Genomic DNA, 17,981 nt, shown 5'->3' with positions numbered 1-17,981 from the left:
CATGTTTTGAAATACATAATGCTAAAATTCTGATGCCACTGGTCAACCTTTCTTTCGCTGATTTGAGAAATTTTTAATGACTTTTATCACTTCAATTTTGAACATCGTAAAATATCATACCTTATTAGAATATTTTTTATGCCCCACCTACGATAGTAGTAGGGGCATTATCCTTACTGGTCTGTGCGTCCGTTCGTTCGTCCGTCCGTCCGTTCGTTCGTCCGTCCGTCCGTCCGTTCGTTTGTTCGTTCGTCCGTCCCGCTTCAGGTTAAAGTTTTTGGTCACGGTAGTTTTTGATGAAGTTGAAGTCCAATCAACTTGAAACTTAGTACACATGTTCCCTATGATATGATCTTTCTAATTTTAATGCCAAATTAGAGTTTTAACCCCAATTGCATGGTCAACTGAGCATAGAAAATGCGTCTGTCCCGCTTCAGGTTAAAGTTTTTGGTTAAGGTAGTTTTTGATGAAGTTGAATTCCAATCAACTTGAAACTTAGTACACATGTTCCCTATGATATGATCTTTCTAATCTTAATGCCAAATTCGAGTTTTGACCCCAATTTCACGGTCCACTGAACATAGAAAATGATAGTGCGAGTGGGGCATCCGTGTACTATGGACACATTCTTGTTCTATTCGAAGTTGTATTGATTATTATTCTCAACTGGAAAGTATGAACCATCAGTATCTCTTAGATGGGGTTACTTGTGACTTAATGTCGTGTTGCTTCTCTGCTAGGACGACCAAATTTAAAGTTTATAACAGAGTCTAGGGGGTTAGGAATAAAGAAAGGCGTGTACGAATAGGATAATTATTCCGCAAATTTGTCGCCAAACTATCCGCTCAGTACTTCGGTAAATTTGAGGCAACAGTAGTTTACCGATGTTTAATTCTTATGAATTATTTAAAAAGATAAAAATCATGGTAACAAACAAAAACTGAGAGAATCGAAAGAACACCAAAAGAAGCAAGACCGGTTGTATCGATAGGGTAAGCGTCTCCAGTTACTCATGCATCACATTCGAATCAACACTAAGGAAAAATGTAAAAAGTAAAACAACAAAAATACCGAACTCCAAGGAAAATTCAAAACGGAAAGTCCCTTATCAAATGGCAAAATCAAAAGCTCAAACATATTAAACGAATGGAAAACAACTGTCATATTCCTGACTTGGTACAGGCATTTCCTTTTGTTGAAAATGGTAGATTAAACCTGGTTTTATAGCTATCTCAACCTCTCACTTGTATGACAGTCGCATGTAATTCCATTATATTGACAACAATGTGTGAACAAAACAAACAGACATAATAGGAAAAAATGTCAAAAATTGGGGTACAGCAGTAAACATTGTGTTATAATCTTAATCACTATAAAAACAAACAAATATGTCAACAAAGAAAAACAAAATGGGATATAGACAAAGCACATAAGCAAAAATGAAATACAAGAATACAAAAAATTACCATAGCATAATAACACAATGGCGGGATGTATAAGTACCGAGTCACATCAAAGGATATTACCAAAAATGGACTAAACAGTAAAGGTTAATAATTTACAAAGACAAATAAAAGAACACCATAACACGTAATTAAGGTAATAAACAACGTCAGTACCTAGAATCTATACTTCAAGACCATCATGTATTATTTGTAAGTTCATACGGAATATTTATCAGCAAGGTCTTGGTATCTCCCGATGAACTTTTTAAGAAAAATGACGAGACGCTCTTTGACATTAACCTGGTTCATCAACTTTCTGCTCAGACACTGGTGACGTTTTATAAAGTCTGAGTAGCAGCTGCAAGCTCTTGAATACCAAATGAGTTGGGAAATGTATATCCCATATGCAGGTGAAGTTGGCATATTACTACTAAGGTGGGGAAATAGATAATTTCTAAATTAAAATCGTCTCCTCGTTTGTCATAGATTCTGGTACTGTAAGACCGTGACACCGGTCACTAGTGCATTGAGACATAGACACATCGCAGAATTCAACCAATTTGTGATGGTGACCGTAAAACTTATGTAGTGTCGAGTTCAGTCGTTCTTCCTGATAACTCTGTTGGATTCAAGTAGTCACTGAAATGTAGGTCATTGAGTGACGGACATCATCAATACATCTGAAAGCAAAATTAAAAACTTTGTCAGGTGCTTTTTCTTTTTGTCTTGGAGAAGGTTCTGTATTAATTCTACTTCAATTGAGTACGAAAACAAATCGGACAGTAAGGGTGCATATTTAGTACCCATTGAAATACCCACTATATTTTGAACTATCAATCAACGAAACTCAACAAATGTGTTGTCGATCAAAAAGTCAAACATTTTGATGATATCATCTTCTATGTATTTGTAGTTGGACTCAGTGCGGTTCTTCTCAAAGCAAGGTTTTTATGACCTAAAACAAGGACTTCTATCTACAATTTGCCAATTTTTTTTAATTTTTGGACGACATAGTTGATCCTTCAATTGAGCATGGTGAATAGTAGTGTAAAGGGTTGACTAATCAAAAGTTTTGATATGACTGCAAAATTGAAGGTTTTTGAGTTGATCTGTAGAATTTTTAAGACTTCAGATCTGACTGACATTGCTGGTTAAATATAAGACGAAAGTAGTTTACCAATGTTAACGTTCAAATCTCGTAAACCGATTACGATGAGACAAATTAAGGTACCTTAACAGAAACTGATGGAATCGCATGAATTACAACGACGCTAGATCGGTTGCGTAGACGGGGTACGCATCTCCAGCTATGCTACCGTCGAAATGAATGTAAGACTTTAAGAAAGATGTTTAGTGGAACATCTTGACGACTTGGTTATACATCGTTCTTTCTAAAGATTTTTATGATATTAAGGATCCGCATGTCTACTCATCCGGTATCGATTCTTTTGGAGTTCATGCAATGCCCTCAGTTTTATTATTAAGATTACCTCTGTTAATCGATTTACTACATTTATACATCGGTAAACTACTGTCGGTTAATTTAGGTTTTCAGTATAAAGACTGCGATTTGCATCGTCCTCTTGTATGTTAATACCAAATGAGAGAAGGAAAGAAAATATGGATTTTTTGTTGTTGAAATTTGCTGTTCAAAATGTTGAAATCCTTTTGTAAGGAATTTATCTCTCTCGTGCAGAACTTTGAGTCCTTATCCAGATTTGCTCTGTTCGTGTTCTTTTCGGATATCAGCTCTTCAAAGGTTTGTATTGGGTTTTGGATTTTCAATTAGTTTGGCATTGAGCATCAACGAAGAGACTAAAATTATTGAAATGCGCATCTGTTACAGTAAAGGTTACCAGAACCAACATAGGTTGATTTATGTATTGAAAACTGTATCCACATTTCGATAGTTGCATTTCGAAGAGTTTGTCATTTTTAATGTGTGCGTTTTGATCAGTTTTCGTATGAAAGGAAAATAAATAGATCACGAGTTAGGCAAAGCCGCAAAAACGAGCAATTCATGTATGCAATGACCTTTCTAGTAATGCAATACGATGTGTCTTGAACCTCAAAATGTTAGTTTTTCGAGAAAGGTTTTGAGGAAATGAATTAGAAAATTAATCTAAAAGTTAAAAGTACATAATAAAAATATAGGTGCTGTTTTATTTTTGGAGGGCTGAATACATTATTCATATTTTGTTATTGAAACCGCTATCATCGAATTTGTTTAGAACGATATGGCTTGTTTATGGTAACAATAATTAGAATGAATCAATTTCATTAATGTCGTCCGTCACCTTGATGTGTTTGTTTTTGATAATAGTTTGAAAGATTATGGGATACAGTAGTAACTAGTAAGGATTTGCTATGTGAACAGTAAATTTCAGTTAATTGACACATAGATAAAGAACTTGATTGCTAATAGAAGTTGCCAAGGTGAGTGCTTTTGCATTAAAGTAATAACTTTTCGTTTACACTAATATTTTTTAAAATCTTTACCTGTTATCCGACCCATATAAAGTAGCCATTGAATACGATAAGTAACCTGTCGACAAGTACAAAGTTCAAGCTAATTGTTTAGTTTGTAGTCCGGTTAATGTCATCTTAGCGCCAAATTGCAGGGCAATATGTGACCAAAATGTGCTTCTTTTCAGAATTCCCCTGTTGATCACTTTAAACAAGCTTAAATTTTCAAGAAATTGATGATTGCTTCTTCTATATCCTTGTCCCTTAGGACCAAATCATCTTTGTATCCCATGATCTATACGTCTATCAGTAAATTACATTTTTCATAATTGTATTTCTACCTTGGCCTAAAATGTGAACATAAATTGGAACTTAAATGAAATGTTATGGAAGTTGAAGGTTTTGATCGCCAAAAATATAAAAAAAAAAGAAGATGTGATATGATTGCTAATGTGATACATATCTACTAAAGCCAAATGACGTAGTTGTTAGCGACTATAGGTCACAATACGGTATTCAACAATGAGCAAACCCCATTCCGTAGTTCAAACCCACTGCTTTTACCTACCACTTACATTGATAAAAGAGCCTTTATCAAGTCCAAAATATGACAGACAATCACCAATTGCTCCTAAAATGATTTTTAAACAGATTTTTTAGACAGGCGAATACATATGGATAATTTTTGTTTATAAATAAAAAACGGAGATTAGTCCATTTGTTATTCCATATTCTTTTATAATAGTACATAGATGAAATAGTGGATGCCATAAGATCCTGGCAATTAATTATGAATGTACTTTTATTCATCAATAACATGTCTTGGCAATGAACCTCTAAATGTACAATTGATGACTAAACATAAATCATATTATATTTGTTTTTCGTTTATTATTTTGTACATAAATCAGGCCGTTACAGAGGGAAGTTTAGTGACAAAATATTACCTCCCCTGTACACGCTGAAAACTTTATCTTTTCAATGTGTTTCCCGTTTTAGCAAGGACCCTATCAATTATAAATTCAAGAGAAAGCGTTCCGGTAAATAGTAAAAATAGAAATGAATTGAAATAAAAACAAAATTTCAATTTAATGTTATCATTTTCCTCCTTAAATAGCAAACGACGAGTACAGCAGGCCATATGAGCTTGGTGTAAAATTGATTTAAAATGTTGCTATGCGACTGAATTCCTGGAGTACTCTCTAATTTATTTTTCTACTGGCTGTATAACTCTCTTGAACCTGCCAATTATCCGTATATGTATGCAGCTAGATCAGAGAAGTTCAGGGGAAAAATTTCCAAAGGAATCGATTGATATGCAGCAAAGATTAACACCTTTGAAATTAAGTTGCTAAGCAAATTGAATGTGAATAGATGGACAAGACTGCAAATAGATGTACAGCAATTGAGACGACCTTTAAAACAATTTCTAAAAATTGTATAAAAATAATGGTAAAAATCTTTTAACGCTTAAACTATTTTATATAGATATTTATCTTTAAATTTTGAACCTGCACAGACAGACTTTTAAATTGTTATATTCACGAAAAGACAATATTTTTTTATATTTAATGGTCACGTGACAAGAGCAGACCGGTGTATTCGAAAACTTAGATGTGAAAAATATGTATAAATTTTGGAAATTGTAACATGCTAAACACTTTGTGAATCACTCCGAAATTGGTGACCAAAAAGATCTTTAGATTTTGTATGTACATGATTTTTTTCAATTTTTTATCAATATGCAGGAAAGATAAACATTTTTTAGATTTCAGTTTCACAAGCTTCTAATGCAATTATCTCAATAAATACTGAACATAAAATATCGTGTATTTGCATGTATATTTATAATAACACAGTCTTAACAAATAATTTCTTTAAAATCTACGATTGTTGTTCAGGAATAAATTTTGATCAGTATCGTCACCGGCATTGTTTTATTATGGATGTTTTCGACTTTTTCATAAGAAGAGTGAATTTTCTATTGTTCCCAGTCACTAGATTTCCCACAAGTTAGTTTTCTCTTTTGAATTGTTTTACATTTGTCATTTTGGGGCCTTTTATAGCTTGCTATGCGGTATGGGTTTTGCTCATTGATGAAGGCAGTACGGTGACCTATAGTTGTTAAATTCTACGTTATTTCGTCTCTGGTGGAGAGTTGCCTCATTGACAATCATGCCACATCTTCTCATTTTAACACAGAACAAACAGAGAATTATAAATGGGCCGCCTCCATCAAGACAAGAAAAAAGAAAAAAAAAGTGTTTATTTAAAATCAATTCTGGTGTGACCCGTGTACTGAACAATGAAAGAGGGATAGTATAGTCAGCCACAAAAGGCCAAAAGCATGACAAAATGCGAATCAATCCAAAGAAAAGAACAACGGCTTGATTTATGATAAACACAATAAACAAAAATATTAATTATGACAGACAGCAACCATCAATGTTATTTTATACATAATTAACCTCTTTACAGAATAAATAAAATGGCTAGACCTATGTCTGGAAAAGTATGTATTGTTACAGGAGCGACAAGAGGTATCGGTAAAGGTATAGCATTACAGCTAGGACAAGCTGGTGCAACAGTCTACATAACAGGTGAGTGCAATGTATGATGTATTGTGACAGGAGCGACAATAGGTATTGGTAACGGTATAGCATTACAGCTAGGACAAGCTGGTACTACTGTATACATAACAGGTGAGTACAATATATTTTGACAGGAGCAGCGACAAGAGGTATCGATAAAGGTAAAGCATTTCAGCTAAGACAAGCTGGTGCTACTGTATACATGGGAGGTGAGTTCAACATATTGTGACAGGAGCGACAAGAGGTATCGATAAAGGTATAGCATTACAGGTAGGACACGCTGGTGCTACTGTATACATAACAGGTGAGTACAATGTTTTGTGACATCAGCGATAGGAGGTATCGGTAAAGGAATAGCATTACAGCTAGGACAAGCTGGTTCTACAGTACACGTGACAGGTGAGTACAATCTATTGTGACAGGAGCGATAAGATGTGTCGGTTAATGTATAGCATTACAGCTAGGACAAACTGGTGCTACTGTATACTGAGAAGGTGAGTTCAATGTACTGTGACAGGAGCGATAACTGGTGTCGGTTAATGTATAGCATTACAGCTAGGACGAACTGGTGCTACAGTATACATAACAGGTGAGTACAATCTATTGTGACAGGAGCGGTAAGAGGTTTCGGTTAATGTATAGCATTACAGCTATGACAAACTGATGCTACTATATACATAACAGGTTAGTTCAATGTACTGTGACAGGAGCGATATGAGGTATCGCTAAAGGTATATCATTACAGCTTGGTCACGCTGGAGCTATTGTGTATATAACAAGTTCGCATGACGTCTGAATAAAGATGCAACTGTAGATAGATTTGTGTTTATGAAAGCAGTCAAAACATAATTACTTGATGCTCAACATAAAAGAATTAATTTCGCCAATAAAATATTACTATTAAACAAAATAATTATAATTGCCATAAATATTTATGACTTATTTTTCGCTTAGTTTGTCGTTTAAAAAAAAATACAAAGATAACATATTTCACGATATTCAGTTATGATCAGAATTGGCATAGAAAACGTCTTATAGTACTATTCAAAAATATAGCCACAAAACACTGCCACTGTAAAAAGAAATTCTAGAGAAATCGCATGTGACTAAAACATGAAATGTTTTTAAATAACATCCAACACGAGACTCAAACATATAGTCATTTTTTTTAATTTTCAGGGCACATGGTTGTTTTAGAGTGTGTTTTGATTGACTTGATGACTGTTTTTTTATGAATTAGTATTATATTAAAACATTCTCTTTATAAGTGTGTTTTGTATCACTTAATAGGTAGAACACTAACTTCACCAAAAGATGATCCTGTTGGAGGTTCATTAACAGAAACAGCAGAGGAGGTAATTCAAGTTCCAACAAAATATTATGTCAAGCAAATGTTCAATCCTTCAGGTCTATCTACACAATTATCCTTAGAAGTATTTAGCTAGACCCTTAAGACACATTTCGTTGTATAGTTCCTAATAAGTTTATTATCGTTTGTTTTCTTAACTTTGTCTTTGAATCATAATGATAGATAGTAATGAACATCGAATGCATCAAGAATGGTAAACGTTATTTTAATAAGTGCGGACCTTAAATAGAAACTACTGGGAAATTTAATTGAATCAAAGCCTTCTTTCTTTAGAAATACATAATACTGACTTATCTAATCTAAGCATTTTTATTTGTTTCTTTAAAATGAACAAACTTTTAGATTGAGAAGAGAGGAGGAAAATGTATTCCAGTGCAGTGTGATCACACCAAAGACAGTGATATCGAAGAGTTGTTCGGTCGGGTTTCAAAGGAACAAGATGGTTGCCTAGATCTTCTCGTCAACAATGCATACGCTGCTGTCAAGGTAATTTTAACAGATTTAAAAAATAGCTAACTTAGTAACACTGATGTTAGACTGAATATGCTTCTTAGCTGTATTGAAATTCTGCACAGTACTTTGATCTTGTTTTTGTCGTAATTATCGCGTAATTTAAGTAAGGTGTTTTCTTCTGAATAGAAGAAAGTATATTGTGTAATAAGTCATGAAATAAACGCCCTTGATTAAAACGGAATGGATATATTATTGTACTTATTGTCATTGTGTGTTGTCTTCGTCACGTTTTTTACAAAAATATACCTGTTCCAAGTCTAGAACTTAGCCAATGTCGTTCTTTTAGGAATTTGGTGTTGATGATAGATCTTTTGTATTCTCTTTTGCTTTGTGTTCAATATTTAGGGCGTTTAAGAGTTTGACATCATATAAAGGACACTTGTTAAGACAGACGCTGACCTATATATTGTGTTGTATTGTTTGGTTGCGTCTCATTGACATTACCTCACATTCAGTGTTATTGATTGGCAGCTTGTTTTAAAAAGAGAAATTTCAAGAATCTGCGTACAATTATATTGTTAATTTTTTACACATAGGCTATAGCGGAGAATGTAGGAATACCATTTTGGGAACAACCTATCTCAATGTGGGATACCGTCAATAATGTTGGTCTAAGGTAAGTACATAATATTACGTATTCTGCATGTACCTATGGATAGAACTAGATGGTATTGTAATTGAATGGCGCTAAATACAGAAAAATGCTTTGGACGCTCGCAATTTATTTTCATATCCTCATGTATGTTTTCATTAATTTAACTAGAGATTATATGCCCATTTAATAGTAGAAACATTACAACAAAGAATCAAAATGACACATGCGTTGTTAATTTATTAAAAAGTAGCATTTTGTTTTCTCGTTAGTTTCAATTAATGTTTTGAAAACCTTATTTGTAAACATAATTGATTTTAGATACATGACTGAAAATAGACATCTTTTCGTAGGAATAACTATTTATGTTCGGTTCATGCAGCAAAATTGATGACAGTAAGAAAGTCTGGTCTCATCGTCAACATATCATCCATAGGAGGGCTTCGGTATTTGTTTAATGTACCATATGGTGTTGGCAAAGAGGCCGTGAGTAATTGCTGTCTTATTATAATTTGCAGTCTTTTTATTCTTTTGATGTAATCTTGATTCTACAGATTACCCTCATCCATACTAAAAAGGTGAAATTCACTGTTTGAACTAGCGACCTCGGAAAAGTATCATAAACAATAGGAAATTTAGAAAACAAAATTTAAAAACAATGTTGCAATAGTGTTCCACATGTAATTAAGTGCATGCACCATAAATTATAAAGAAGTTAAAGAACGGTAGAATCTGACATGAGCTCGTTGCTTATGGGAGTTCTCATTTCCTTGTTTTAATTTTCATTATTTGAATGTTTTTTGTGATTAATTCTCTAAATTATGTGCTATATTGTTTAATTTGAGGTCTATGTTGTTAATTTTTTGACCGGGGAAAGGGGGTTTCAGCAGTTCAATGATACGTGTATAATAAGGGTTTGAATTCTTGTAGCCAATGTAAAAATTACTTTTCAGATGGATAGAATGGCTGCAGATTGTGCTGTTGAACTTAAGAAAATGAACGTATCGTTTGTCAGTTTATGGCCTGGTCTTGTACGGACAGAACATATGGAAAATATGATTGAGACAGACGTCATAAAAAAATTTGATAAAGCGGTACCCGAAGATGTAAGAACATAATTCGTATAGGTTAATTTATGGCAATAATAGTTTACCCGATGTTCAGCATGAATCTGTGACAAATTGATGATTGCAACCTTCCAACTGTTATTAGTTAATTTGGTTTATGACAGTAAAATCTCTCATGAAAATACGGATACTTCCTATTTCTCAGCAGTCACATACCATCGTATGGTGTTTACATATCTCAGTTAATACGTTACGCTCGGCATGTTCACATTATACGTACGGAATTAGGGTGTGCTCCTTACACAAAAACTGCTCCAACAGAGTTATGAGGAAGAACGACTGAAATTGACACTGCATAAGTTTTACGGTTATTATTACAAATTGGTTGACATTTACGATATGTCGGTTTCTCAACTAACTAATTTATAATAACTAAATTTCGCAGTCCTGAATTTTTAGATGCTAGTATAGTCTAGTCATCTGATCTGTTCTTTAACCGACTGTGTCAAATTCCCGATTGTGACGTTTTGGATGAGTGTGAATTCGCATGGCGGCTGATACACGTATAACAGTAGACGCTGTCTCTGTAGACTCACCTGGTCGCTCTCGTTTTTAAGTTCTTACGATTCCCTCAGTTTTCGTTTGTTATCTTAATTTGTCTTTTTCAAATGATAGATTTTTTCTGTCATAAACCAAATTATCTACAATTGGATGGTTGAAATCATCAATTTGTCATAGATTTATGTTTGAAGTCAATCTGTGCCAATATCGAGGAAAAGATCTACTTTTGGTAGAATCCTTAATGTCAGGTTCACTGGTTTGTATTAGTAAAGGAGAGACTAAGGATACCAAAGGGACATTCAAGCTCACAAGTCGAAAATAAACTGACAACGCCATGGCTTAAATGAAATAGACAAACAAACAACAGTACACGACACACAACATAGAAAACCAAAGACTGAGCAACACGAACCCCACCAAAAAACTGGGGGTGATCTCAGGTGCTCCAGAAGGGTGCGCAGATCCTGCTCCACATGTGGCACCCGTCGTGTTGCTCGTGCTAGTACAAAAAAGGGGACGGGATTGTAGTTACGACAATTGGACCGTAAAATTTACGAAGGGACGATTTCAACTTCGCCACTTGGAACATTTGGTTTAACAGCTTCCTTGTGAGCAGCAACCCTCTATCAAGGAAATCATGATAGGAAATACAAGCCCTGGAATATCGCATCAACTGGGAGATATATACTCCGTATGCAGGTGCTACTGGAATGTTGCTACATAGAAATGAGAAGTTCACAATTGGGAAGCTGAAATCATCTCTTTTGGCATAAAGTTTTGATTTCAACCGACCATCATTGTCAATTTCTGGATGTAATAAAATTGAGAACGGAAATGGGGAATGTGTCAAAGACACAACCCGACCAAAGAGCAGAAAACAGCACAAGGCCACAAATGGGTCTTCAACACAGCGAGAAAATCCCGCACCCGGAGGCGGGCTTCAGCTGGCCCCATATTAAGTCAAGATATGAGGCCGACTTAATTTCATATTATCTGTATCGGCAGGTTTGTTTAGACTATATTTTTCCATGCTTTATTTTGTAGACTTTTACTTATCTTTTCTTCGTTTTTCGTTTTTGGCCATGACGTTGTCAGTTTGTCTTTGACTTGGGATCTTAAGCATCTCTTTTAAGAACTTTGAGCTTGATTTTAATAACGGCAAGCCATCTTAGTCTGATTCGATATTGTTTAGTATTGTTGTACATAAAGTAGTGTTCCTGTTGTTTATTGGTTTTTTTTTCTAGTCTGATTTTTACCGTATTGTTTGTTCTCAAACGGTTGCAGGCAAAAAAAAACTATTTTAGCCCCTTTACTTGTTCATGTGTCTATATCCCTAATCAAGAACCTTGTCTGTGGTTACTTTTGGTTAGAACATAAGGGTTTTTTTTTTTTGTTCTTGCGTGTATTTTATATGTATTAGATCTTTAACAACCTCTGTTAATTTATTTTCAACTTTTCTAAACTCGGACGGTTTAGAGCATGCCACATTGTACAAACACTCGTCTTTTGCTAAAGATCGTTTGTTTATCGATAGATTTTTAATGTGTTTATCGTTGGTTTGCTGTCTAATTAATGTATAGTCCACATCTATTTTATTCATTTTCCAATTATTTTTTTAAAAGGTTTCAATAAAAACCATACATTGATTAGAATCTCTTTTCAGATAGTAGACCAACAAAAAAAATCAGATTAAGTAGAAAAGTAAATAGTGAGCATAAATAACAAATTGAATCATCTCTTTTTAGATGCCAAAAATTGATACGGGTGCCGTGGTCGAAAAAGCAGAGAGCACTGAATTTGCAGGCAAAGCAATTGTGGCCTTAGCAACAGGTATACGATCTTGTTGCTTTATTAAAATTATCACCCGTAGTACTTATAACAGTCAGGATTCTACTTCGTCAAAATTATCTCCCCATTACGCCACCTAATTTTTATAATCGTAAAAATGGAAGCCATTGTAGTGATGACGCGCTGTCAATTTAGCTCTTGAAAACCGATAAATTTATCCACATAGTATCATTACGATCCTTATATGCCAGTTATATTTTAAAAGACAAATGTATCGCTACTAACTACTGAGCATCATTTAATGTACTTTTAGGCATTTGGTCAACTTAAAACTATTGTCTGACCGGTTGTCAGGGGGAATTTTCGAAAGATCAAAAATATTAAAAAAAATTCTAATTAAATATTTCGTGGAAGGGCCGACTAAACATTTTCAGAGGCTGAAGAATAATTACCCTTGATAACAAACACAAAAAAACGGAAGTTTTTTTTTAAGTTATGCATTTTAAGATCCACTTGAAAAGTCTTTCGTCAGTACTTTTGGTAAAAATGTGTTATTCGACGACACCTACTCTATTGTTATGACTCATTAGAAAGGTATCACTTGACCCATATTTCATTTTTTAGTACTGTAAATTTTGAATGTTATTATATCAACCTAGAGCCTAAATATATAAAAATAATAGAATCTGAAGCGAGATGATGTTTCAAATATTTTTCTTTTATACGTTTTCAAGACAGAATAGTCAACTCAAACACGCCTGAACATAAAAAGGTGTACTCGACGTTCTCTTTTCGATGAAATTATTGCCCATTTTGGGGATTTTTTCCCAAAAAACTGTCACCGGGGACATAGATGCAAATTAATGCTTTAAAAAGATCAATCTATTATCTTTCTTTGGAATTTTTTTCGGCGGAATTTATGCTTATGCACAAAAAAGTTCCACATGTATTTGCACCTACCACAATCGACTTTTTTGTGAAAATTAGTCTATAATTTAAAAAGTTTACAAATATCTCGAAGATCCATACTATAATTTAAGTACAAACACATACACAAGACGCATAAAATCCTAAATTAGGCGCATCATTTAACTTTTAAAGCCCATAGAAACAGATGTAAACAATTCAAATTTACCAACTTGGCCTTTTTTGCCTTCTCTAACAAAGAGTTCCATTTCCTTTGTTTAATTTCAACCGGGTTTCCGCCTGTAATACACAATGTACCTTCAACTGTCCACAGGATTCGAAAATTTAAATTCATTATATTATCCTAGTTAATTATCACAACACGTCTACTTTTTAAAAAAAAACTAATGAGCTTATACTAAAACAGAAATTAGAAAAACATTTGAGGCATAAAGAATTTAAATACTAGTGCGTGAAGCCTTGTGGATACATCAGGCACTTCTCTAAAATTGTATCCATGTTTTAACTGTTACTAAATTACTATCATAAATGAAAACAGTATTATGTAGCTTTTGTGTTTCTTTGCAGTTGGGCAACGTCCTGATTGGAAGTGATGTGTCGTCCACATCTTACCATTAGATATAATCTTCGTCAAAAACGAAAGAAATTATAAAATAACACTGGAGCCTATAGTCGACTTGGAGAAATTATTATTGGCTATTATACCTCACAGTATAAGTGAATAAATTTATTGGTTAATAAAAGATCACGTGGTTGAATTAATTCGGAAATTTCGTCCAAATCGACAGGGCCGGTGAATAGCCTCGACAATTGTACCATCCTTTGAATAACCATATTATTCACCGCCGTTGAGGCCAAATTGTACTGTCCAGTGAATAATCCTATTATTCACCGTCGGTGAGGTCAATATTTGTTTGGTTTAATAAAACAGTTACGGCCATATGAGTTGGGAGATATCCAAAATTATCAACCATGCTTAGGGTTATTCCCCCTCGGCCTTAAGCCGTTGGGGAAATGACACTTAGCAGGATTTACTATTTTGGATACCCCCATCCTCAGAGGGCCGTAATTCTATATCATACTATAATCAAAATTAAAATTTTGTTTATTTAAATTCTTTGTGCAAAGAAAATTTAATTTTTCCCCTTGATCTGAATTTTGCAGTTGATTGTCTGAATCAACTTTCCCAGTTAATCCTTATTTTAAGCGTAAAACTTATCTTTTTCTTGATTTGGGGTGTGAATTGATAAATAGTCACAAAAAGTCTTTATTTTTGGAAAGCGTATGGCAGAGTATAATTTAATAAATAATAAAAACTACACAATGAAATAAAAATAGCATAAAAAACAATATCAATAAATCAAATATCATATCATTTTCATTTACATGAGGTAACTTTGTAAAATCAGGAAAAATAATTTCAATAAAATTCTTTGTTCATTTCAGATCCAAATATAATGAAAAAATCTGGCAGAATTTTAACAACTGCAGACCTTGGAAAAGAATATGGATTTAAAGACATTGACGGTAGATACAATATATATGTGCCCCCCTCGGTCATATCGTGATATCATGCTCGGTTTAGCTGTAGAAGGTCTTGTTTTTAATCACCGTCTGTGTAAAACCATTGACTTTTGAATTGAAATTTGCTGTTTCTTCGTTAAGCATACTGGTACCACAATAGGTAAGAGTAATAGAAAATGACACATCTGGACTATTACCCTGACCGTTTGCATGTTAAGCATTTCGACAGAGAGACTTGGTCTGGAACAAAGAAAATTTTCAGTCAATATCACATTTACATGTGGTCATGTAGCATGATCTACTTACCCTTCCGGAGCACCTGAGATCACTCCCGATGTTGGGGCTCGTGTTGCTCTGTTTTTAGTTTTCTAAATTGTGTTTTGTAAACTGTTGTTTGTCGTTTCGTCGCTTTCATGTTTTTTGTCATGGCGTTGTCAGATTGTTTTCGACTTTTGAGTTTCAATGTCCCTTTGGTATTTCCGACTCTCTTCTCAAACTTTTTGTTGTCAAAAATTGCCACTTAAAACAGATATGCATTCATCCTTTTTCAATCAATTTCAGCTTTGCTCTTGAGAATTAATTAAAAAACTTTATTTCCAGTCCGTGCGAAATAAAAATAAATAAAACTAAAAATAGTTAATGGCATCGTCTAATGCAAGCGAAATTTGGAGGGATTTTTTTTTATTTACAGTCTCCTTTTGAATCTAACTAACCTAGGGCATTACATAATTTTGATGTTCCTCCATTCATTAATTTGTCCGTCTTTGTTTCTGCATTTCCACTTAAGCTTGCTACTGAATTTCATTTTGTATCCTGCTCTTATTTTATATCAAAGGGTTTTCTTTAAATTATTGACTTAGTCATATTTTGCCCAAAATATGATCTAACAAAAAGATATAGATATTCAAAATCAATAACTGCACGTAACCCACTAAGTCAGTGAGTGGAATTAATAACGCTTTCAAAGATACTTCAGTATCTATAACGACATTGTGTATATTTTTATTTTGTTTGTATCAGTACGATTTGAGTTTCCCCTAGAATTAAAGAACTTAACTGCAACGCCTAGCTGATGATTGCTTTGCTTACAATGTTAAATTCCGTTTGAGTATTAAAGGAACCGTTTAAAACAGTGATGAATTGGCTGAATTGTTGTAAAAGATGATGTATAAGTAAGTTAGCTTATCCTATATATACCAATTGTTTTCCATATCATTTTAGGAAAAGATCCTCAAAACATCAGACAGGTAAAGTCCATTTTAAAACTGAGTCCAAGTACAAGACGGCTTGCCAGTGTTGTTCCAGGTTTTGTTTACATTCCCAAATGGATGTTGGCTGTAGCAGGAAACAAATTTTAAGTCATTTCATTGTTTATGGATCATTTGTTTTAATATTACAACAACAACTGTCAATATTTTTCTGTAACGTATAAACACTATTCATCCTCTCAACACTGTACTTGTCCAAATAGATATTACAGCTATACAATAATGCATCATTTATAGAAATCAAAATTAAAATGTACATGTAAATATTATCTTTATTAGAACTATCATTTTGTATTCATAATATGCATAAACATGTTTTCAGCAATCAAATTATTTTTTGTCTTCATTACTTTCTGCCGTCTCTGTTTACAAGTATTGAATTTTGTTTTTGTTTATGCATGCTGTTCATTTTTTTAGAATCAAATAAAGAAAGCAAACGTTTATGAATGAATAGATAGCTTTGTCCACTTGTTTATTGAACAAAAAATAAAATTAAACAGAACATATAGTCTGCATACTAGAATCTTTAAACTCAGAAGTGACCTGTCAAAATATTCATTTAACTGCAGTTAAATTAATGTTGATTCCCCCCACTTCCACCAAAAAGAAGGTTTAAAAAATTTAGGGTCACCATTAGTTGATCAATTTATGCGACATAAACATAGTTGTCTACAAAGAAAAGATTTGTTGTTATGTATAAGAGAGGCGAAATATATCAAAGGGATATTCAAACTCATAAATCGAAAATAAACTAACTGACAATGTCATGGCAAATAAAGAAAAACGACAAAGAGACAAACAACCTTTAAAAACACAACATAGAAAACCAAAGACTGAGCAACGAGAACCCCACCAAAAACCGGGGTGATCTCAGATGCTCCGGAAGGAGTAAGCAGATCTTGCTCCACATCATAAACTGTATAATTTCCTGTATTTTTACTTGATTAGTCAAAACCGATGTAAAACCGTAATGAAAAGTGGTGTATATTTTACTTGGAAAAAGTCTAAACAGTCTGAACATTACTTAACTCTGTCTTTGACTAAGTCAGAACTATACTTGAACAAGTCTGAACAGTAAATGAGTGTGTAAGAACTGTCATCGCCAAAGTCTGAAACATACTTGAACAAGTCTATACTTTACCTTACTGTGTATGTTCCCTCCTCGACGAAATCTGAACTATACTTGAAGACGTCTGAATATAGTGCTTGTACTCGATAGATCTCTCGTGCGATATAGCTGATCACTGGATATAACGAATGCTTTTGTTAACGACTGTCGGCGAATATTAGAGTACGGAAAGACATTAATTCAATAGCAGTACATGTCCTGAAGATTTGTATAAAATGAAGGATTTTCTGTTAAAATAAAGTATATGTTCACGAGATTAATAATAAAAATTAGCCATTCAGTTGTATAAAACAAATGTTCAAATGATTGTCTACTATTTGATTTTCTGTGGCGCGCACGGCCTTAAATGTAGAAAAAAATATAATACCATTCTCAAAAACCTCCGTTCCACATTGTTGGCTGCTTAGTCGGTCGGTACGAACACAAAACACTTTGCAAGGGACTTGAAGTTTGTATCTAATGCTAGAAAAAATAAGCGTTTCTGTTATTCGCACAGTAATAATGTATATATATTATAATTGATTATATGAAATAGACAAAAATAAAAATAAGGCTAAAGTAATTGTACCAATCCAAATTTCGATTGTTTGGCTTCAACAAAATATAAATTGACATCCGAGATTTCATTAGTTGAAAACTAAAAAGAAGGATCATATTATTCAAAATTTTAATCTGATATTAAAATTGCTTATCTAAAAATACACACAATCTATTATTAGATGTACTATATATTTATGAATT

The 17,981-nt window shown here is 33.5% G+C and overlaps 1 protein-coding gene across 1 annotated transcript; it reads left to right on the top strand.

The window, feature by feature from the left end:
- The first annotated feature begins 6,376 nt into the window (after positions 1–6,376).
- On the top strand, positions 6,377–16,441 carry LOC127701804 (dehydrogenase/reductase SDR family member 1-like). Its single transcript, XM_052205770.1, has 9 exons — positions 6,377–6,511; positions 7,793–7,857; positions 8,214–8,357; positions 8,921–9,000; positions 9,330–9,462; positions 9,930–10,082; positions 12,350–12,434; positions 14,766–14,846; positions 16,065–16,441. Exons 1-9 carry the CDS (start codon positions 6,400–6,402, stop codon positions 16,199–16,201), a joined length of 990 nt encoding a protein of 329 aa, XP_052061730.1. The 5' UTR covers positions 6,377–6,399; the 3' UTR covers positions 16,202–16,441.
- The last annotated feature ends 1,540 nt before the right edge of the window (positions 16,442–17,981 follow it).

This window comes from Mytilus californianus, unplaced genomic scaffold (assembly GCF_021869535.1).
Source record: "Mytilus californianus isolate M0D057914Y unplaced genomic scaffold, xbMytCali1.0.p SCAF_5, whole genome shotgun sequence".
Taxonomy (NCBI): domain Eukaryota; kingdom Metazoa; phylum Mollusca; class Bivalvia; order Mytilida; family Mytilidae; genus Mytilus; species Mytilus californianus.
The sequence above is the reverse complement of the archived record's forward strand: the minus strand, read 5'-3'. Positions and strand labels throughout refer to the sequence as shown.